The 24,166-nt window shown below is 50.1% G+C and overlaps 1 protein-coding gene across 1 annotated transcript in view; it reads right to left on the reverse strand.

The window, feature by feature from the left end:
- Window positions 1–613: 613 nt before the first annotated feature.
- Window positions 614–24,166, reverse strand: part of GLTP (glycolipid transfer protein) — a 30,370-nt gene continuing 6,817 nt past the window's right edge. Inside the window, exons 2-5 of the mRNA XM_020980077.2 lie at window positions 10,744–10,802; window positions 8,652–8,785; window positions 5,760–5,910; window positions 614–1,817 (exon numbers count right to left, since the gene is read on the reverse strand). Coding sequence (XP_020835736.1) covers window positions 1,635–1,817; window positions 5,760–5,910; window positions 8,652–8,785; window positions 10,744–10,802 — 527 coding nt within the window. The 3' untranslated portion in view covers window positions 614–1,634. The remainder of the gene's footprint in view (window positions 1,818–5,759; window positions 5,911–8,651; window positions 8,786–10,743; window positions 10,803–24,166) is intronic.

The following is a 24,166-nucleotide window of genomic DNA, read 5'->3' on the forward strand; positions in this document are numbered from 1 at the left end:
TTTCCCTGGTGCAGGGCAACTTCTGGGTTTTTTTTTTCATATAAACTTATTTATTTTTAGCTTTCAACATTCACTCCCACAAGTTTTTGAATTCCAAATTTATATCCCATCACCCCCATCCTCCCACCCCAAGATGGCATGCATTCTGAATATCCCTTCCCCTAGTCTGTCCTCTATTCTATCTCTCTCCCCCTCTCTTATCCCCTTCCCCTTCTATTTTCCTGTATGGCAGGATAGACTTCTATGCCCCATTTCCTGTATTTCTTATTTCCCAGTAGCATGTGAAAACATTTAACCTTCTGGTTTTAAAGGCAGAACAGTGGCTGTGAGCTGCAAATATCAGCTGGTAGCCTTGTGTCAATCCTATTATCTATCTAGTAATTAGACTGCAAGCCTACAGAGCCAGACTTGGCCGAGAAAGGGTGTTCCAGCGCCTTGCTCCCAAACCCACAGGAGCACATCACCCGGTTGGCACCAGAGGCATCTTGGAGGAAAGGCACATAAGGGACCAACCTGGGCAGAGATCAGACCTCCACACCCGTCATATGGGGGGAAAGCGGAAAGGCAGATCCAGTGTTGATCTGAGATCAAGAAAGCCAAGCAGGAGACCCAATGTGATTTCAAAATAGAATTTTAATAAGGATTATCCTGGTTGTTTGTTTTTTTTGCATCAAAGTCCCCCCCTCCCCCAAAGTCTCCCCAAGTATAGCACAGAAATTCACTCGAGACCAAAATGATTCCAGATCCCGGCTTAGCAGCTCCCAAGAGCCGCCATTAAGGCAAAAGAGGGGGCAGGAGGGGGTGCTGAGTCTCAGCAAGACTCCAGGTCTCCCCCCGAATCCCTCTGGGATGATACAAATCACAAGACTAGGCTGGAAATACTGTCCCTGAAGGGAAGAGTGATCCAGAGGAAAGCAGAGCATGGCCCTCTAGAAGAAAGTCTGGCCATTATCAAAGTGAGTGTCCCTGGGTTCGAGTCAGAGGCTTATGGGTTTTGCTGAAGGTTTAAAAACATCTGGCCTGAAGTCAGAAGGACAGCAGCAGCAGCAGCAGCAGCAGATGCCAAGAAGAGGGACACAACACACTTTTTAAAAAAATGCCACATAATTTCAAATCACATTTCATTAATGTATTTAAAAATACACAAGCCACAGCCAGACAGGGGAGCATGAGCCTCACTTTTGAAAGTGAGCTCACAAGTTCTACGTGCTTATTTTCTCCCTAATTATACACTGCTTCCCCAGAGTCATGCACTCTGCAAAATAATAATAATAATAAAATAAAACAAAAGCTACCTAGAACTTGATTGATTAAAAATGTTAATCGGCTAGATCACACTCAAAGGGATTTATGAAGACAGTCTAGACCTCCTGAAATTCTAAGGCAAAGTGGAAATGGGATGGTTAAATCTTATCGCTCTGTTTGTATAGAAAAACCTCTTAAAATTTTAATATAATTTAATATAATATAGATGTGTATATATTTAAAAACAGGCTGTCCCCTAAAACTCCAGAGATGTTTGCTAAGTCGCTGAAAAACAGCAGTCTTTGAATTCATTTCACAGTGATTCGGATACTTTTAGAGAACAGGGGGGCTCAGGGATGGCACCCAGTCAGGGGAGCCCCAGGCCGCGGCTACACCTTGTAATTGAGCTCTGCGTTCATCTTCGTGTACATTTCATAAATGATGTCGATGGTGGCTGTGAAATTCACCAGAAACAGACGGACCTTCTCCAAGCACTGGTCTTCTGGGACATCCTGTCCTTTGGAGAGGGCCTTGAGGAAGTCAGACTTGTATGGGGCGGCGTACAAAGCTCCCTAGAAGGGGAGGGAAGGGGATAAGAGAGAGGGAGGAAGGGGTCAGCAGAGAGATACACTTGGGATGGCTAAGAGGCACATCACCTTGCATTGTAGTGACGCCTCCAATCAATCCCCAAGCATTTAGTAAGCATGGCATTGGGGCTATAAAAACAAAATCACACAGTCCCTGACCTCATGGGGCTTACATTCTACTGGGCGGTGGGGGAGGATATAATACTGTCACAGAGAAGTATACATCTGTATCTGTATATATACATACATACATACATATATATTTATAAATACACATACACACATGTACATACTATATAGATAACTATATAGTGATATTAGATACAGTGATATTAGATACAGATAGACACAAATGATTGGCTAGACAGATAGATGTCACAGAACTGTCATGCATGGGAAGGCGAGGGCCAGGCTCTCAATGGCTACACAGACAGTTCTCAATTTATTATAAATTTGCATTAGGCAAACTTGACGTTACATAAAGAATTCTGAAAAAAAATCCACATTCCAAAAAACTACCTTTGTTAACTTTACTATATACGGTACTGTGCACACTCTCTCTCTCCCCTCCTGCCTCCTAGCACCCCCCCAAAAAAAAAAAAACCAAAACCCTCCAAGTGAAAGCAGAACAGGAAGGGAGAGATCACTGCCACTACCGCCGGATGGGGCATGGCAGAGACCTTTGCCCCGTTCCACCCACCAGCCCCAGTATCTGTTTACCATCTGTCGAATGTGGGGTACCATGTGTCTGTTCCCCGTCCTCTCCTGTTGGTGTCTGTGTCCAGACCCCACATCCCTGGCCCCGGCCCCCATGTCTCCCCCTCCTGCTCTCACTTCTCGGCCTCCAGCCCCCATGTGTCTTCGAATCCTGCCTCCCTCCTTCCCTGCCTCCTCTCCCCATGTAAAAAGCATTTTACATAGAAGTCTGTAGAATCATCCACTTATATCAGGTAAGAACAGTATGTAAATGTTCATCAGGAGTTGTGCAGCCCTCTAGGGCCCAGCTCAAAGTGGTTTATTTAAATAAAGTGAAGGGAATGACATCTCTCTGAGGAATAAGACTACCTGGGAAGCAGCATCCCAGCACAGTGGAATAAAGCTGGGTTGGGAGCCAGCGGCCCTGAATGCGAATCCCAGCTATGCCACTTATTACCTGTGTGACCTCTCTGGGCCTCATTTTCTTTACCTGTAAAATGTGGGGATTGAACTAATGACCTCTAAGGTCCCATGAAGACACTATAATCCTGTAATCCAACGATCATCTAAAGGGCAGCTAGGTGGTGCAGTGGATAGAGCACCAGCCCTGGAGTCAGGAGGACCTGAGTTCAAATCTGGCTTCAGACACTTACTAGCTGTGTGACCCTGGGTAAGTCACTTAACCCCCATTGCTTAAAAAAAAAAAACCCAAAAAACCACAAGGATTATCTCTATTAGGCAGGAAAAGGAAAGGAAAGCTCAAGGTCATTACAGGTCTGATTTGGGGCAAGTCAACTAATCAAAGCCTCACTTTCCTCTTCTGTAAAATGGGGTGCCCTCCCCCACAAGGTGGACATGAGGCTGAAAGGCTGAACCTGAAAACCAGTACAGAGGTGAGCTCTCTGGGCCTGTTTGCTTATCTGTTGAATGGAGCTGGATAGATCACATCTAAAACGCCTCTGAGCTCAAATCTGAGATCCTGAGACACTGTTTACCATCTGTGTGTTTGATAGGGTGCTATGATTTTTTAAGTCTGCAGGGTCTGACCTCGGGGCCTCCTGGTGCCAAGCATCCCCTTTCTACTGCTCCATGCTGCACACTCCTGGGTTTTGTTTGTTTAAGTCAACCTCCCAAGGAAGGATGGAGGGCACAGGACCAGACAAGAGTTCATGTAGAAAGGATGCAAGGGTCTTAGTGGCCTCCTGGCTCAATGTGAGTTAACAGTTTGAGCTTCATTAATTCAAATATTAATTAATTTTTGTAAAACATTGTCCTAGCAGGGGAAGAGAACCTGCAGCCCGGAGGTCATACGTGCCCTTTAGGTATTTTTATTTGTTTCGTTAAACATTTCCCAATTGCAGCTTAATCTGGTTCAGCATGCACTGAGGAGGTTGTGGGCTGCGTTTGGCCAGGAGGCCTTATTTAGACTCTGTTCTGGTCAAACTGCCTTACTTGCTGTTACTGGGACTTAGAACTCCCATTTTCTGCCTCCAGCCTTTTCATTAGCTCTCCTACTTGATCATTGCTTGGGCCCTGAATGGCTCAAAGTGAATGTAATAGCAATTGTTTCTGTTTTGGCCAGAAACCCTGAAGATCTTTCCCTCCCAGATTGATTTTTTTTTGGACTAGGATCAGGTGTAAGGAACCTGTGGCCTTGAGGCCACACGTGGCCCTAGGTCCTCAAGTGCAGCCCTCTGACTGAATCCAAACTTCACAGAACAAATCCCCTTAATAAAAGGATCTGTTCTGTAAAACTTGGACTTCGTTGAAAGGCTGTACCCAAGGACCTAGAAGGCCACATGTGGCCTTGAGGACACAGGTAGATAGGGGAGGAATAATCCCCTGGCTGCGCAGGCTAATTGGGCAATCACACAGATACTATTTAATCCTGTGTATGATTATTATGATTTTATGTAATCCGCCCTTGTGACTTCACGGGTACAGGGAACTCCTGGTAAAGAAAGTCCTTCTACCAAGGTTCTCTGAACTAGGACACTGAGACAGGAGGTGACTCACCCAGGGCAAGGTGAGACTTGAACCCAGATCTTCCTGGCTCCGACAGCAGCACTAAGCATGCTTATCTCTCACTCTACCACGTTCTTTGGCGAGGTTGAGTTAGAGGTTACAAACAAAGAGATGGGAATGGGAACGTTGCTACTGACAGGGAGAATCAGGCGAGGCTCCCAAGCCTCAAAAGGCAGGCAGGGATCTGGCACTTGAACTTTAAGAGGCTGAGCCACAGGGAGCTGGTGAAGGTTCTGGGCCGAAGAGGGAGGCACAGCCAGATCCAGGCATCAGGACCGTGGATGCAGTCACGGAGGCGGGGCAGGGGAGGGACAGAGGGATGAGGTCAGCTGAACCGCGTTCTCTTGTTTCGTTTTTCACTCATGTGATCACCTCTTCCTGCTCCCTTGTGAGAAATGCAGCACGCTTTCATTATTCTCAGTAATACTACCGACTGCCACAGGCTGCCCGGAGTAGCCCCTCCTGCCCCTCCCCATGCTTCTCCCCGATGGCCGCCATCCTCCTGAACCAGACGGCCTCGGAGGTCTCTTCCAATTCAAGTCAATCAGCATTTATTGAGCACCTACTGCATGCTAGGCACTATACCAAGCACTGGGGATACAAAGAAAGACAAAAACCAGCCTCCTGTCTTAAGGAGCTCCCTGTCTGATGGGGAAGACACACACATAGGACAAACAAGAGGGACATGGGAATGACTGGAGATAATCATCAGAAAAAAACAAAAAAGAATGAAAATAGGGCAGCTAGGTGGGCAGTGGATAGAGCACTGGCCCTGAATTCAAGAGGACCTGAGTTCAAATCTGGCCTCAGACACATAACACGTACTAGCTGTGTGACCCTGGGCAAGTCACTTAACCCCATTGCCAAGCCAAAAAAAAAAAGAGAGAGAGATAATCATCAGATGAAAGGCGTTGGCATTAAGGGCGATGGGAAAGGCTTCCGGGGGGGGGCACTAAGATGAGGAGGGGGAGCATTCCACACACAGACAAGTTCCCCTCCAGCTGCAAAGACTTGACCCTATGGTCGCCTACAGAGGATTTATGGAAAAACACGGGCAAGAACTATGGGGGCTTCGAAGGCAGAGGAGGCAAGGTCATCACAGACCCAGAGCTGGAAGGGACCTCAGAGGTAGAGTCCAACCCCTTCCTTTTACAGATGAAGAAACCAAGGCATGGAGAGGCTCCCCGGCTGGACGTGGGTCCTCACCTGAAAGATCTTCTGCACCAGCCAGCCGTGGTACTTCTTCAGCGCCATCTCGTAGGCCTTGGTGATGTTGACGCGGATGAGGTTGGGCCGGCTCTCGTCCCGCTCCCCGTCACAGATGCTCTGCAGAAGCACCTGGATGAACCTCAGGCCCCTGTGGGGAGGACAGCAGGCAGGAGCCGTGGTGAGGACCCCGGAGCCCCTGCTAGGCCCGGGCGGCTGGCACCCTCTGCCTTCAACCTCCGCTCACACAGAGCCTGACCAGGCTGGCACTGGAGGCTGGCACAAAGGCTGACGTTTACGAGGGGACGCGTCCTGACTGGCCTCTGCTCCTCAGATTTTACCTCCTCGACAGCCCGATGTAGTGGAAATCAAAGTAACATAACTACCACTTACACAGCATTTTTACACTTGCAAGACACTCTCTGTGGTTTCATTTGCTTCTCTTCTGTGTCTCGGTCCTCATCTGTAAAATGGGTTTCTTGATACCTAAGACACTGCCTGTTGGGGATGCTGTGAGAACTAGGAGGAGAGGGGTGGTAGCCAGACACCACCGAGTCAACAGCGTCAAACTGCCCTGCATTCACTAGGATGGCCGCCCCTCATTACCTCTTATCTTCCGGTAATTACACCAACTTCCCCCCCTCCTGGGTGGATTAAGTCCCTGAATGTCAGGTGGAAAGACCCCTGAGGCACACATGGGCTAACAGAGGAAAGAAGTCGGGGTCTGGGATCCAGGGCTTTGGCCCTCACTGCCCACATGAGCCTGCCCAGTTCCCCCTCCTTTCTCATCCCCATCTGTAAAAAGGGGGAGGGGCAGACTGGCAGGCCGCCAAGGTCTCTTTCAGTACCAAGTCTCAGCTCCCTGACAGGGGTCCTCCCTGGTCTCCCCACTGTCAGACTGCCACCACCTCGCCCCTGCTGAGGGGAGCTCACTACCTCCTCGGGAGCCTACGGCATTCTGGGATAACTCGCTGGTCACAAGTTTTTCCTTCTGTCAAAGTCCACATAGGCCTCTCTGAGGCAGCTCCCACCTGGGTCAGGACAAGCCTCATTTCTCAACATGGGTGGGGTCTACAAGGCCAGGGCACACCTAAAGGCAGAGGCCGGGAGGGCTTTCTTATCATAATCTGCAATTCACTCATCCAGCAGGATGCCAACTAGACCAGCTCCACCCCTTCCATCACAACAGCCCACATTTCTTAGGGATCTTAAAAGTTTGCAAGCACCCTGTGAGGTTCATAGTGCCAGGTTTCTTAGACCCATTTTACAGGAGTAAACTGAGGCTGACAGGCCCAAGGACAGCAGAGCAGAGTTCTGACATGTGCAAAGCCCCCTTCGAATGACACACTCATGAGGATGATGAGACAGGTTATCAATGAACTCATTTTACAGATGAGAAAACTGAGGCCACGTCTTCAGGGGCTAACAAGCATCAGAGGTAGGATTCAAACCCAGGTCGTGCTCCAGTTCTTTCTGACCATGGCACACTGAGAGTCTAAGCAGAGCGGACGCTGATGAAAAGGGAGCTGGGGCGCCGAGAGCTGCTTTCTTATCAAAGAGAGACACAGTTGCAAGATGCTTGCCTGTGTGTGTGTGTGTGTGTGTGTGTGTGTGTGTGTGTGTGAGAGAGTGTGAGAGAGAGAGAGAGAGAGAGAGAGAGAGAGATGTATGAGGGGCAGCTAGGTGGCGCAGTGGATAGAGCACTGGCTCTGAAGTCAGGAGGACCTGAGTTCAAATCCAGCCTCAGACCAAACACTTGACACTTACTAGCTGTGTGACCCTGGGCAAGTCACTTAACCCCAACTGCCTAAAAAAAAGAGAGAGAGAGAGAGAGAGAGAGAGAGAGAGTATGAAAGGGTGAGTTTGTGTGACAGAGTGTATGTGTAAAAATATGTATGTGTGAGAGTATGTGTGTCCGAGTGTATGTGCGTGACAGCATGTATGAGTGTGTATGAGAGTGTGAGTTTGTGCTACAGTGTGTGAGAACATGTGTGTGTGTGTGCGCGTGTGTATCCCCAATGCCTGGCACACAGCAGGCTATCAATCCACCCACAAGCATGTACCCCAACCTCTCTTTGCTTATTAAATACTTCACTAAGTTCCAGGTGGGCACAGAACTGTGTGCTGGGCAGCGGGCACAGCGGGGAAAGGGAGGCCAAGGTTAAGGCAGACACCAGCCCTGTCCTCATGTTGCTTATAGTCAGGGAGCAGGATAAGAGCCCAGCAGAGAGAACTAACAGAGGGAGGCACCTCAGGGAAACAAGCTTGGAGTGGGGGGGCCTGGCCTGGGTTCGAATCCTGCCTCTTACATTTACTAGCTGGGTCATCATGGGTGTGCCATCTCCTTTCTGAGGCTCAGTTTCCTTATCTGTAAGAGGGGAACACACCCACGGCCACAACCTCCAGGGGCTTCTAGAAGGCCCAAATAGCAACACTGAGGCCCACAGAAACATGCCAAGGTAATGCGTGTAGGAGGGGTGAGGGCTAAGGAAAGCCTACCTTGAGAACTAATGAGTCTGTTTGGGTTTTTTAATTGATATTGCCAGAGTGCACCAGTGTCTGCAAAGAACCTTCCAGACACTCTCACACCGGCAGAGATGGGAGAGGCCATCAAACCCTGACTCCCTTATTTCAGGGATGAGGAAACTGGGGCCCAGAGAGGTCTGCAACGAGGTACGACTCTAAGCCCGATTCTACAGCTGAACAAAACAGCTCCCAGGGTCACACAGCTAGTGAGGGCTAAAAGCAGAATCTGAATCCAGGTCTTTTCGATTCCAAAATGAGCAAGAGGTGAAGGGGCTTTGAAACACACACACACACACCACACACACACACACACACACGTGCACGCACACGCACCACACGCACCTAGACTCAGACTCGCTTTCTCACCTTTTCAACCACATCAACGCCAGCGTGGCCCCGACCTTCGGCCATTCGGCCCCATACATCTCCTTCTCAACTTCTAAGATGTTCTGCAGCGTTCGGAACTTTGTGGGGTTTGTGTCGTACACAGCTCGGATTGTCTGAAACAAAACACCTAGTTTCAAAAGGTTTCCAGGTTGAAAAGCAGTGCCCACAACAAGAGGGCCCACTACCTCTGCACAAAAAAAAGGGGAGGTGGGAAGGAAGCCGCCATCACCTCCCTCCCCTCTGTCCCTGGGACCACAGACATCTCCCTACACGGGTCTTAGATGAGGGACGAAGGGCTTGGTTACCCCAGTGGAGGCAACGAGATTTGGGATTTCAAGAAAAACCATCAGCAAGTCCAAGGTGGGAAAATCCAATGCGAGCACGCAGGTCGGAGGGCAGTGCCACAGGGCGCTGGGTTCTTGCAATGCCGGAATCAGTCAGAAGACTTTTGGTCAAGGCCCAACACTCCCACTCATTAGCTGTGTGACCAGGAGACAATTCAACTGCATCCTCTGAGTCTCAACAATGTCATTTATAAAGTGGGGACAATGATAATTTCACCGATCACTGCTCAGGGCTACCAGGAGGGACCTACTATTTATACCTCTGCAGATGCTCACATTTTTATGTGTGCTTGCATGTGTGGCAGGGGTTGTGAAGAATTATGTGGGTAGTTCCTTTACTGTTGTTCAGGCTGCTAATAAACAGTATAGCCAATAACCTGGATACTTGTTTAAACCCAGAAGATTAGAGAGGTGAGCAAAAAGTCTAAGGGAAAGGCAGTTTCTTCAGTTTATCGAATAATGATTAATCAGCTAGGGTGGGGGCTCAGAGCTAATTCATTAGAGATTTTGCAATCTGAGTAATTAATAAGGAAATATCAAAAACATATGTCTGGATTGCCTTAGAACCTGTGATGAAAATGAATCAAGAAAATGAGATAATAGCAGGTACAGAGATGTGATTAGGTGATCACCCCACCTAAGCTATATGTGGGAATCAACTATAAATGCCATGTTTTTATATACACATATATAGTCTGTCAATCCATCCTTGTGTGTCCACACACGTACACATATACATACATATGGACACACAGGAGAATGGATTGATAGACACTCTGTGTGTGTGTGTGTGTGTGTGTGTGTGTTGTTAGACAATGGTCCAGACTTGTGATTTCATCAGTATAAATAACTCCTGGAGCAAAAAGTCCGCCTACCAATGTAGACTGGGAAATCCTCTGAATGAGTAGAGTCAGAGAGATGCCAGGAACGTTGAACAGCCAAACAACTTCTCCAAGATGCCACACACAGATGTGCCAGACACAGGATGTGAACCCAAAGCTTCCTCTCCATCCTTCCCCCAAATTAGCTGCCATATAGTTTAAACATTTACTTATCTGTTTCTGCATTGTTTTCCCCGAGTACAACATAAGCTTCCTGAGGGCAAAGAGTGTTTCATTTTTGGCACACAGTAGAGACATAATAAATGCTTATTGAATTGAATTACTGACTGCAAGGCTGGCCCTCTGCCTTTTCTTCCAAGGTTATATATTGTAAATAAAATGTATATAGCCAGTTTTTAGTCTAATGGGAAATAGAAACAGCATTATAAATGGGATCCTTTTTTTAAAGGCAGATTTTGCTTTCTTAAAAAAGTCACAGGTCCATACAACCAGGCTTATTACTCACCTTCTTTGCAAGGCACTGTGCTAAGTGCTAGCAATGCAAAGGGAAGAGGAGACCTACCTCCTACCCTCAAGGGGCTTCCCTTCCGTGGAAAGGCTACCATTAATTTGGGTGCAGTATCCAATGGTCTGAACCACTGACCCTCTCCTAGATGGTGGGGATAGGAAAGGAGAAACACGAGTTCTTTGTTCAATGCTATTCATCACACCAAGAAATGATCCCATTGTCCACCACCTCTTCACCATCACAGTACATCACGGAACAAGGTAGCCGTGACTTCAGTGGCTGCTCTCACCCACGCCTAGATGAATGGCGCCACGAGCAGGGACAATGTCTGCCAGAAGCGTTCCCGAAACAGTGAGAACGAAGCTCTCCGCACGTACCTTGATGTTTCCGCTGATATCCGCTTTGATCGGGGTGAACACAGGCGAGCCAAAGCAATCTGAGGTCAGAGAGAAGAGGCAAGATTTCAGGGCAACAACACAGAGGGCAGAGCTGGGAGGCCCTGGAGAGGGCCCGAGCTCCCTGCCAGCCCAGCATGCTCTGATCCCATTCAGTAGGGGCCAAGCAACCCTACAGCATTTAGGAGAACAGGTTCATGTCTTGTTTCCACGTCTGAGTAACCGTATGCCCTGGGGTGATGTGTTTCCCTTCACTGGGCCTCGTTTCCCTTTTCTGTAAAGTGAGAGAGTGTTGGGCACGTGGCTAGGACACCTCAAGCACTTATGGGGTTTGCCAGGACATGCCTCTTTTGGTGAAACCAAATGTTTCTGAATCAATCCATTTTAAAATGCAAATAAAGAAAATTAAAACACGGAGATCTGATTCAACGTCCAAGTTCCTTTGAGCCGTAATGACCTAGAAATTCTAGGAAAGCTAGACACCAAGCCAAGCTAAGAAGGGCCAGGCACGGCACCGAGCACAGTGGTACAAAGAGACAAAAGACGGTCCTTGCCCTCGAGGAGCTTACACTCTAATGGGGAGACAAAAAGACAACAACGAGGTACAACAAGCTATTTCAGCCTCCCAGAGCCCCATCTGTCAAATGTGGGAGCTGCACTAGACAACCTTCCCTTCCGGCTCCAGATCTGGGCTCCCACATCCCTCATTTCTGTGCTTCTATCTACTTCCTTGAAAAACAATGACATGAAGGTCAGGCATGGTGGTGTACGCCTGTAGCAGGGAGGAAGGGTTGTAAAGGGGCTAAAGCTCTGGAAGTCTGCACCAAGATAGTGACACCCCAGGATTTGGGGTGGAAAAAATGAGGGGGAAGGAAGAAGAGGGAGGAAGAGAGAGACAGAGGGGGAACGGAGGAGTGAAGAAGGAAGAGGAGGAAGAGGTAGGGGAGAAAGATGGGGAGAGAGGGAGAGAGAGAGAGACAGTAAGGGGAAGAGAGGAGGGGAGAAGGAAGAGGGGGGAGAAAGATGGGGAGAGGGAGACAGAGGGAGAGAAAGAGAGACAGGAGGGGGAAGAGAGGAGGGGAGAAGGAAGAGGGGGGAGAGAAGGGGGAGAAAGATGGGGGAAAAGGAGAGGGGTGGAGGGAGAGATGGGGAGAAAGATGGGGAGAGAGGGAGAGAGAGAAAGAGACAGGAGGGGGAAGAGAGGAGGGGAGAAGGAAGAGGAGTGAGAGGAGGGGGAGAAAGATGGGGAGAGATGGGGAGAGAGGGAGAGAGAGAGAGAGAGACAGGAGGGGAGAAGGACAAGGAAGGAGAGGTGGGAGAAAGATGGGGGAAAGGGAGAGGGGAAGAGGAAGAGGAGGGGAAAATGCGACAGAAAGGAGAGAGAGAGACAGGAGGGGAAAAGGAAGAGGGGGGAGAGAGAATGAAGAAGAGAAAGGTACAGGTAAGAAGGGGAAGAAAAAGAGGGAGGGAAGAGGAAGAAGAGAGAGGAGAGAAAAGAATGAGAAGGGAGGAGAAAGAGAGGAACGGGAGAGGGAGAACTTTTTTTGGCCTATCTTTGTATCCCTAGCTCTTAGCCCCATACCTAGCACACATTAGGTGCTTAATAAATACTTACTGACTGGATTCTAAAAAGCAAAAAGCAAAGCTGCCCACACAGTATCAAAACACAACACGGAATGTTGCTCAGCCCCAAAATCGCTGTCATTAATTAGATCCAACATGTCAAAAGTGCATCCCCAGGAAATCAGGGTCATCTGACACAGAGCAAAATAAACTGAGTCCTTCAGACGGTGCACACAAAGGCCAGGACAATGTGAAAGGACCACTAAGGAGGAAGAGTGGTGGCAGAGAAGAGTCCCTGGAATAGAACCACTCCCAAAGCAGAGAGGTGGGGGACCCTAGGGCAGAATACTGTATACATCTGCACACAGCCTTTGTAGTGAATGTTTTCACTTAATTGCTTTTCTTTGTCAGGAGGAAGGGTCTATGTGGAGGGAGGTGGGATGGAAAGACAAAAGGTATCCATTAAACACATTTCTTGAAATAATTCCCAGAGAATAGCCTTGATGGTTACCCAAGAAGGGGCCAAGCGGGGTTCCCTCATAGGGCCTTTCATGTCTGGGCTATTCTTTTTCTAATCTCTGACATTAGGAACAACTTCCGGCTTCCAGCCCAAGCAGTGAGCTGCCGTAGGATCACGGGACCAGAGATTCAGAGCGGAAAGGGATCGAGCCCAACCCCTCATCTGACAGTGGGGCAAACTGAGGTTCAGAGCTAGTGAGTGCCCGAGGCAGAATTAGAACTCGGGTCTTTCTGTTTCTGAGTCCAGCACCCAGGAGGTGGAGGATTCCCCGCCCTGGAAATGTGGGCACAAAGGCTGGAGTGCTCCTTGTTCTAGGTCCGGTTGAGGGCCTGGATTCCTAGCCTGGCTCTGGTACCTTGACCATGACTTTGGTTGTGCAAGTCAGCCCTCTGGGCCTTGGTTTCTTCATCCATGAAATGGGGAGAATGGTCTCGTCCCAGCTTCCCTCCTCCTAGCGTGAGTACAGGGACAGCACAAAAGAGCCGGGAGCTTGGAAGGACGAGGGATTTCCCCGGCGCGGGCATCACAGCTGCCCAGACCTAGAGCCGGAAGCTCCCTGAGGGCAGGCACTGGCTTTGGCCTTGCTGGTCTCCCCAGGGCTGGCACCCTTAGGCGCCTAATAAATGCCTGCTGAAAGCTTGGCAGGCTAGATAGTGCCTCTGACTGGGAGTCAGAGGACATGAGTTCAAACCCCGAGCTCTGCACTGTGCAGTCCTGGACAAGTCACCTCACCTGCCTAAGCCTCAGTTTCCAGACTAGAACATAAGCATTTGCATGTGCAGCAAACATGCCTCGGAGAACTGCCTAAGTTTTAAATGCAGTAAAAACTTGGAGCGAGGGGGCACCGTGGAGAGAGCTCAGGACCTGAGTACAAATCCTGCTTCAGACAATTCCCAGCTATGTGACCCTGGGTAAGTCACTTACCTACTCTGTGCCTCCGTTTCCACAATGGTAAAGTGGGGATTCTAACAGGCTCCACCTCCCAGGATCCATACTTAGCAAACTTGAAAGGCTCTCAAACATACTACAACACGGAAGAGACTCCTAAGCGTGACTAAGTTTTCCTGGACGTTACTGAACAGAACCCTGGGTTGTTTTCTAACACCGCCACGCTCCAGGCACTTTCATGTTCATCTCCTACCCCTCATCCTCCTGGTTCTTAAGCTTTTTGGAGATTTATTTTTTACTTTGGTGAAGTCACTTCATGTGAGAAACACGAGTCACTTTTGAAATTTTGGGACTTTGAAATAGATCCCGAATTTGGTTTGGTTACAGAGCTAATGTGCGGTTCTAGACCCAGGAGCCTAGAGATGAGGAAACTGAGACTCAGAGAGGAAAGGGGGCTCGGCCAGGGCTCCCTGACAGCAACTGGGGGGTCCAAAATTTGCACCCATGACACAGAACCACAGATTTGGTGCTAGAAGGGACCCTGGCAGCTCTCATCCTACCTGGGAGGACGCTGAGCCGGGAGTGTCAGAGGCAGAATTGGAACCCAGGACCTCTGCCTCCAGGGGTCTTTCCACTGTGCTAGGCAGACCAGGCTAACCCCCAGCCCCATGCCTCCATAAATGCACCAGCCTTCATAAACCGCTGAGGCCAAAAGCCTTTAACACTTTGCAGGCGCCGCTGCCCCTGGGGATATGAGCCTGCCTCAGCGTGCCCAGGCTGGGCCTGAACAGCAACAGATCCTGCTTGGCAGGGCCTACCGGTCCAGCCCTGGAGAACCTGGACACCCTCTGTACCACAATGAGGGGGACTGTAAGCATTCCAGACATGAGGCTGAATTCTAGAAATGCATGGAGGGCGGGGCTGGATCCCGTGGCCACCTAAGAGACGGCCACAGGCGAGGATCCCGTAGCCACCTAAGAGATGACCACAGGCGAGGATCCCGGGGCCACCTAAGAGACGGCCACAGACAAACCCATCCTTGGACAAAGACGGGCAACAGCATACCTACAACTAAGTCAGCAACAAGGCCTGTCTGTAAGGGGAATTAGGGAGAAGAAAGAGGAAGTGAGAAACAGCTCAGTCAACTCTGAGGATGGATGCTGTGGTGCCTGGGACGGCTCCCGGGGCCAGTGGGAGCAGTGAGGGCTGGGGAGGCCATAGGGTGTGGGCCAAGGTCACCTGAGGAAGGCTGCTTCCTCTCCTGCGGACTAGAGGGCTGGTTAGATGCAATCAAAGGGACGCGTCTCGTTTTCACAGGGTCTTGGATGCCTTGACCCACCCCTGCCCTTGGGCCCCTCATTCCGGGGCAATTTCTCTTCTTTTCTTTTATTGAGGGAGTTGGGGACTTGTCCAGGGTCACACAGCTAGTGTCTGAGGCCAGATCTAAACTCACGTCCTCCTGACTCCAGGGCCAGTGCTCCATCCACTGCACCACCTGGCTAGGCCTACCCCTTGGGCAATTTCTAAACCAGTGACTCCTCTTTGGGTGGTCCCCCTGTCACAGATGGCTTTCCTTTGCCAGGAACTCAGTGCGTGGCCCATCCCAGGGCCCTCAAGGACACTGCAGCAGCTCCTCGGGCCTTGCAGAGACACAGAGGCAGCTCCAGCCCTTCCTCGGGGTGGGGGGGGGGTGTCACCTTAGAAGATGCCAAGGTCCAGGAGGGGGCGAGCAGGCCGCACTTGAGGCCGTAAGAACATCTCCCCACTTGTAGGGACCACACCAGGCCTCCCCTCTCCTCACCCGGATGGTGGTGGCTGCCAACCGCCCAGAGCACTTGGCAATTGGGGATTTTAATTACGGGGACACTCCCTTTAATCTCACCCATCTCCCTGATCTTATCGCCAGGGAGCTGACTCTGACAGTTTAGTCCCGCGTGAGGATGGGAATGTTGTCTTTCCCATGGGATGGGCCCTCTTGCAGCCACACTCTGAGCAGGGGGTGGTTGGTGGTGGTGGTGGTGTTTTAAAGCCACTGAGCCGACCCGGGCAGCCTTGGGGCATCCTGGCACAACACAAAGAGCCTGGCTCTGGAGGCAGGGCCCCTGCTTCTCACGCCCCACATAAAGTGGACGCGTCACTTCCCTTCCATGTTCCCATCTGTAAAATGAGGGGGCGGCTGAGGGGTCTCTGAGGCCCCTTCCAATCCTAGCCCCAGGATGTGTGAAGGATTTGGAGCTCAAATCACGGCTGAAATTTGCTCCCTTTGGGCCCCTGGCCAAGTCACCACCCTCTCTGGGCCTCAGTCTCCTCATCTATAAAATAAAGGGATAGGACTGGACGCTCTCTGCCTAGGATGACTTCACCCTCTGGGCCTCTAGACCTGTCACCAGGATCTCTCCTCTGCTGGCTCCTCCTGGCTCCTTCCTTGTTTGAATCCAGGGTAAGAGGAGACTATGAAAACCAGGACCTTCGCTCCACATGCACGACACTCAGCATCTAGCACAGCGATGGCAAGATTTGAGTGCAGGGAAGAGGGGCAGGAGGGACTCGAACTCAGGACCTCAACTCCCAAGAGCTGAGACTGAAACCGACTCTTCCATTCAGTAGCTAGGGACCATTCTATAGATGAGAAAACCAAGACTCATAGGTAAACGCTTCTCCTGCCTACCTCTGAGGAGGGTCACAAATACCAGATGAAGCCTTATTCCCAGACCATCCTCCTCCACCAGATTTCAAACATTAGGTGATGCTTTTGTTTTCTTACCTGTGTAGATGCCATGTCCCACCCAATGAATGAATGAATGAATGAACACATGAATGAATGAACAAAGAGCACAGGAATCCCCTCCTCCTCTAACAAGGACCCCAGGAGCCCAGGTCCTCCACTGAAGAATGATGCCTGCCTCCGTTCCCTCTTCTGTAAAGTGGGGGCAAAGACCTCAGCATCAGCTACATCCCAGATGAGTCAGAGAGTGAGAACACTAGTGAAATACAAGTTGTTATTACTATTATCATCATCATTATTATTATTAACATCAAAGAGGAGGAAATGAAGGGGCGTTTGGTGACCCCATTACCCCCCAAGTCAGTTATTTCACTGGCCTGGCTCACAATTACAAGAAATGAGGGGCAAAGGCCAATTCTGGTCGCTCAGAGAATCATGACTCACGTTTTTGGGGGGAATGAAAGGGCCTATTATGCAGCTCTGTCTTTGTGGTGAGGAAAAAAGGCTTTTTGTTTCTCCATCAGAGCTCCAGAATGGCAGAGAACACAGTCATTGTGGGCACAGAACAGCATCGGTCCCTGGGGGACACGAGCATGAACACAGGGCCACGTAGGGAAGGCTGGGGCTGGAGGAACCCGCTTCTGAAGCCGGGGGAAGGGGTGGGCACAGCAGGGGAACAGTGAAGGAAGCATTCTGGAGCCAAGCTCTGCCCCCGTCCTGCAGAATGCAGGAGTGGGAGGGAGGGGCGAGACATACAGAGACACAGAGAGACGGAGACAGAAAGAGATCCCCTGATAAGACGCCGCCCCACTGGATTCCACAGGGGGAGATGAAGGCGGACAGAGGTGGGAAGGGGTGCCCAGGCAGAATGAAGGAAGAACACATGAATGAGTCAGGTCCAAAATCTTCACATAAATTCCAACTAACTCCCCTAACTGGTTCTGCAGAGCCAGGACCAGGGGTAGGTAAGGGGGTAGCTGATTCTGGCTCAACAAGGGGCATTCAAAGCGCCCCTTTGTACAAAGGAGGTCACAGCCGTGTTTTGGGCGCCAATGGAGTCCACACTGGCCTATGGTTTTAAGCTGGAACAAATCAAGGCCTACATACCCCAGCTGGGTGCTGCAGCGGATAGAGCGCCAGGCCTGGAGTCAGGAAGACTCATTTTCCTGAGTTCAAACCTGGCCTCAACTGTGTGACCCTGGCCTAGTCACTTAACCTTGATTGCCTCAATTCCTCATCTGGAAAATGAGCTGGAGAAGGAAATGGCGAACCAAAGAAGACCCCAAATGGTTTCACAAAGAGTCAGATACAACGGAACCAGCGCCCCAGCAGAGATGCAAAGCCCCCAGCGGGCACTTCCCAAGATGCAAGGCAGCCCCGCCGTACGGCCCTGCCTGGGTACCCCAGCACCTTGTCCTGGCTCTGCCCAACACAGGTTTTTCCTTGAGGCCAGCCACCAAGGTTTTTGCTTTTCTTTGCCTGTCGGTGCAGCTGAGTGCCTACTACGCACTACTGAGAGGCCAAATGCATAAGCCACCAAGACTTTTTGGCTTTTTAAAGCCGCCCACTTTTCTAGTCCTATGATTCTCCTTCCCATCCTCTATGGGCTACCCAAACTGACCTTCTTTGCCCTTTGATCTCCCATCGCTAGGCCTTTGCACTGGCCATCCCTCCCACCTGCAATGCCCTCCCTCATGACCATCTCACAGAATCCCTTCAAGGCACAGCTCAAGGCCCATCTGCCCCAGAGCTTCCCATCCTCCCTCCGTCCCTTCACTGACGTCCATACGTCCACGTTCTCTGCACTGATAGAACGTCAGCTACTGGAGGGCAGACCCTGTTTCTCACTGGAGGTATGTCCAGCCCCCAGCACGTGCCTGGTACATCGTAGGTGCTTCATAAATGTTTGTGGATTAAACAGATTGATTCCAAGCCCCTTCTGAATGAATCCAGGTTTTTTTCCTTCTCCCTTCCCCCACTCTGGTTTACCATTCCCTGAGGGGAAGTCCACCGTGGCCTTCCTCCAGCCCTGCCTTTCACATGGAATGCTGAGGCCATGCTCTAAATTGCCACACCGGTCTCGTCTGACTAGTTTCACTGTTCACCCAAACCTGTTTCTTCAAACTACCACCCACTGGATATGGCCCTGGGCAGTGTGGCTCAGTGGAGGGCACCAGGGCCGACAGTGGGCCCTTCCCCTCTCTGAGTCTCAGTTTCCTCACCTGTAAAATAGGGCTGAGAGGCCTCGCACTATCTACGACCTCCCAGGGTTCTCAACACTCACCTGCCTTGGAGACAGCATGACCCGGGTCCAACTCCCGCCTTGGACCCTTAGGAGCAGTGTGCCCTTGGGCTGATCACTTCCCCTTCTCAGGGCCTCAGTTTCCTCATCTGCGAAATGAGGGGGTTGGACCCTATAACCTCTAAGACTCTCTCCAGCTCTAAATCCAGGACTCTATCATTGTACCACCCAAAGCCCTGTCAAAGTGGAGGGTGGTCCATTTCTCCCAGGGTCCTCCACGCCACCAGCCTCCTGCCTGCAGTTAAATGAGGGACGTCAGAACGTGTCCTTTAAAGAATCCAGCCCAGCCGAGCGGGAGGTGCTAGGTATACAAAGGCAGTGACTTACCCAGGGTCACCTAGCTAGTACGTGTCTGAGGCTGGATTTGAACTCAGGTCTTCCTGACTCCAGGCCCAGCACTCTATCCAGTGAGCCACCGAGCTGCCTCCTAGGCAGATAGGTTAAGTGATTGTCCAAGGTCCCAGAGCTAGTAAATGTTTGAAGCCGAATTTGAACTCAGGTCTTCCTGGCACATGGCAGGTGCTCAATATGTGCTCGTTGACTTGACCTGGCCTGGGCAAAGGGACAAGGACATGAGCTGGCATGCTGGGACTCCAGGTTCACAAGTTCCTAGATTCAGAGGGACCTCAAAGGCCTTCAAGGCCAACTCTTATTTTTTTTACAGATAGGGAAACTGAGGCCCACAGAGGTGAGCAACTTGCCAATGTCACACAGTGCCTGGAATACCGTAAGCACTTAATAAATGCTTCTTGTTGTGGTGGCAGACCTAAGACATCTTTACATCCATCAATTATATAAGAATGCTTTCAGGGGCTACTATGCCAAGGAAATGCTGCTTGCCCTAACACTGAACAGCCACACACTACTTCATGTTCTCAGTCACTACATCCTTTTTATTTTTAAAGAAATCCCTGGGGCAGCTAGATGGTGCAATAGATAGAGCTCCAGCCCTGGAGACAGTAGGACCTGAGATATGTAACACTCACTAGCTGTGTGACTCTGGGCAAGTCACCCAATAACCTCACCAAAAAAAAAGAAATTTCCATGCTTCTTCTGTTTCCTTGCTTGAAGTCTTCCCTTCCATAATACTGTCTTACAGCAATCCTTTCCCCGCTCCTCCCTTCAGAGAGAATGCTACTAGTCTGCTAAGAGGTGGGAAACCAGCTTCACTAAGGACCTTATCATTGTGTGTAAAGTAAGAGTAAGTGAGCTCTAACTGGGGCATCAGACTCGGTGACAGAAACTCAGAGTCAGAAGGGGCTTTGGAAGCCGCCCTGAACGAAGACCCACTCCATGACCCACAGTGATGAGGCCCCCTGTCTCCCTACTCCCCAAGAGACCATCTTTGGTGCAGACTCTAAACCTTCCACTACAGGGCCTCAGACATCTCTTCCTGCTTCCTGGCTCGATCCCAGAAAGATGAGGACAGTAGCATCTTGGAGGACGCCCATCATTGTTACAAGCAAAACTACTCCAGCATCTATTTGGAAATTCTTCTCCCAAACCACCCTTGGCACCTGGTTCTTCAAGAGCCCACGTCTCCTAACTGGCAATTTTCTAAAGGTTAGCGTCAAGGTAACAATTTTCCCCGCCCAAGCCACCCGCTGGCTTCATCTCAGGGGCAGGCTCCACTGAGAGAGATAATACTTGGTGTTTCTAGGACACTCCCTGGCCCATTTCCAGCCTGGATGACTCAGGATGGCACAACAGGAGGAGGAATGAGCAGTGCCTCCACTGGGAGGTCGGCAATCTGGCTGAGGAGGGCTCTGATTCAAATCCAATTTTTCCCAGAGTCAGAAAATAAAATTCAGCTACGAAAAGGACCAAGTCAATGGCCCTGACAATTCCTGTCTCAAAGGAGTCGGGACCTGGCTCCGGACTCAAGTTACTTCTAATTGAGATGAATCATTTATCAATCCCCAGGGGTGAGTGCTGGCAGGCGGGGTGGGGGAGGGCTGACAGAAAGATGGAGCCAATCTGGGGGCAGAGCCCACCCAGGGGCTCCCACCCTTCACAGAAACTGGCTCAAAGGGGCCAGAAGTGGAAGAGAATTTAAGAGGTCACCCGGGCCAAAGCCCTCCTTTTACCGTTTTGGTCACAGAGTTACTAAGTGGCACAGTCAGGATATCATTTTTATTGCTTTTTCAATAGGCTTCAAGATGTTATATAGAAATAACACTCAAGCTGACAATCCTGTATTGCTGAAAGTCTTACAAAGTGCCCTCCACGTATTGTGGGAGAGCCCCCCCCCAACATAGGCACCTTCTTTGTACACACAAATAAACTGAGGTTTAGAATGACAAAGGGATCGGAACAGGGACCACACTGCTAGGAAGTGTCAGAGGCATCATTTGAATCCACGTCTTCTGGATGCCCAGTCCAGGACCTAGGCCCAAAATGTACCTCTGATGCTTACTATTTGAGTGACTTTGGGCAAGTCTCATGACCTCTGGGGCCCTCAGCTTTTTTCACCTGTGGCCTAGATGGTCCCTAGCACTAGGAGCCCCAAGAATACTTCACGTAGTATCAGACCTGGCTGGTCTGCTGGTTAATTTTGCTGAACTGCTCCCTTCTCTACTCGCCTCTTTTTTCATTCTTCGTAACAAGGGATCGGAAAGGGGAGAGAGGAAGGGATTTATTTGGAAATGAAAGGAAAAGCTATCAATTGAAAAAAGAGCTGGCTCAAAATGTCCTGGGTAAGTATAACAAACTTGATGGGTAAAGCCTCCATCCAGATCAAAAAACATGCATTGGGCAACCCCTGGCTACAGGCAAGGGTGTAGACTTTGGTTTGCCCGATCAGCAAGAAGTCTAATACGAACAAGCCACACCTAGATCATATCACTGAGGGAGTAAGGTATCCAGAACCTTTTCTAAAAGGGAGAAAAAGAGACAGACACACCTTATGTTTCCACACCCAGACAACTGGGTGCCTGGGAGAATCAAGGAAGCAGAAGTGGGTGGACATCAAAGGTTTAAGATCTCAGCCCGACAGAATTAAAAACGCCCTCGTGGGGAGCTGTCCAGCAGTAGGATGGGCTGCCTGCTTCAGAGGGAGGGGATGCTTCCCCACCTCTTTTCACTATCATGATTTTAGGCTGCATTGAAGGGAATGCAGCCTCTGTAATCTACCCTGCTCGGACTCCCCAGGAAGAAAAGTGGGTTCTGGTCTAAGCAGCACTGTTTAAGAAAGACACTGATAAGCGGGGGAGCATCCAGGGATGCCAAGCGGGACGGTAAAGTCAAGCCAACGAGCGTTTACTAAGTGCATGCTATATGCCAGGCACGGAGTCTGTAAAGAAAGGCAAAAAACAAGCACATTTTTAAGAACCAGTGCCTGAACTGAAGGGGCTCAGTCTGATGGAGGACAACATCACACAAACAATGAATATGGTCAGAATGAGGCAGAGATACTCTCAGAGGGAAGGATAGAGATTAAGGATGGGAAAGTTTTCTTGCAAAAGATAGGACTTTAACTGAGGCCCTGAAGGAAGCCAAGGAGGGCAGCAGGCTGAGATGAAGGAGAGTTCCAGGTATGGGGAGAGGCAGAGAAAACCCCTGAACCCAGAGATAGAGGGTCCTGTTCATGGAACGGAAAGGAGGCCAGGGTCACTGGAGCAAAGAGCATGTGACTGGAAGTAAGAATAAGCAGATGGAAAGGTATGGAGAGGCCAGATTATGAAGGGCTTTGAAAATCAAATGGAGGATTTTATATTTGGTTGTGGAGGTAAGAAGCCACTAGAGTTTAATAGGGGGTGGAGGTAACATAGTCAGATCAGCATTTTAGGAGGAATATTTGACAGCTGTGTGGAGGATGAACTGGAGAGGGGAGAGATCTGGGGCGGACAGACCCCTCACCCCTACCCTAGCAGCTACTGCAACAGTCCAAGTGTGAGGTGATGAGGGTTTGACCAATGTCAGAGGAGAGAAGTGGGCATATTGGAGAGATGCTCCAGAGGTGAAATTGATGAGAGATGCTGCAGAGGTGAAACTGATGAGAAATCCTGAAGAGGTGAAACTGATGAGAAATGTACAAAGGTGAAATTGACAGGCCTTGAAACCCTATTGGATATGGGAGGGGGGGGAAGAGAGACAGTGAGGAGCCCAGGCTGACTCCTAGGTTTCAAGCCTGGGTGAACAGGAGGATGGTGGTGCCCTTAACAATAATAGGGAAGTCTGGAAATAGGGAGGGCATGGAGGGAAAGATAATGAGTTTTGTTTTGGACATGTTAAGCTTAAGATGCCTATGGGACATCCAGTTGGAGATGTCTGAAAGACAATTGGAGATGAGAGGCTGGCAGCCTCTGAGGTCACAAAGAGGTTACAGATAGATAAATAAATCTGAGAATCCCCAGAAGAGATAATTGAATCCATGGGAACTGATCGGATCACCTAGTGAAATAGTAGAGGGTGAAGAAAAGGCCCAGGACAGGACTCTTGGGGGACACCTACAGGACCCAGCAAAGAAACAGAGAAGGAGCAGTCAGACAGGCAGGAGAAGCAGGAAAGACAAGGGGTGTCCTGAAAGCTTAGAGAGAAGAGAGGATCAAGGAGGAGAAAGTAATGCAGAGAGGCCAAGGAGAAGGAGGACTGAGGAAAAGCCACTGGGTTCAGCAGCTATGAACACTGGTAACTTTGGAAGGGAGAGCTGCTTCAGAGAGCATGGTGAGACTGGAAGCCAAACTGTAGAAGTAAGAAGACAGTGAGCATAGAGGATGGGGGGATCCTACTGGAGATGGCACAAAAGGGAGGAGATATGTGGGACAATGGTTATCTGGCATGGATTCATCAAGTGAAGGGTTTGGAGAGTGGGGGACACAGGAGCATGTTTGCACACAGTAGGAAATGAGCCTACATGTAAATAACCAAGGAAATACCAACCACAGAGAAAGTAAATGGCTGGTGATCTGAGGAGGGGAAGGGGGACTGGGAAAAGCTTCTTGGAGAAGACAGGATCTGAGCTGACTCTAGAAGGAAGCCAGGAGGCAGAGGTGAGTGAAGAGACCATTCCAGGCCTGAGGGCCAGCCAGTACAAAGGCAGAGTCAGGCGATGGAGTAGGTATGGAAACACAGGAAGAGGCCAGGTTACAAGAACTTAAAATGCCAATCAAAGCCTGAGGGTGCTGAACACCCGGAGCTGGCTGGGCAGAGTGACAAGGTCAGACCTGGCCTCTGGGCCGAGGATGGGCTGGAGGAGGGAGGGGAACCTAGCAGTAGGGCTGTAGGGTACTGCAATGGAGGTGATAAGGGCCTGACCCAGGGTGGTGGTGGGTCTATGTAAGTGGAGAGAAGGGACGTAGACCAGAGATGTTGGGGAAGGAGGTGCAGGTGACAGTGAGGAAACCACTGGATCTGGGAGACTAGGCAAGCAGGAAGACAGTGGGGCCCTGGACGGTAATAAGGAAGT

Source organism: Phascolarctos cinereus, unplaced genomic scaffold (genome assembly GCF_003287225.1).
Source record: "Phascolarctos cinereus isolate Bilbo 61053 unplaced genomic scaffold, phaCin_HiC Scaffold_4;HRSCAF=312, whole genome shotgun sequence".
NCBI classification, from domain to species: Eukaryota; Metazoa; Chordata; class Mammalia; order Diprotodontia; family Phascolarctidae; genus Phascolarctos; species Phascolarctos cinereus.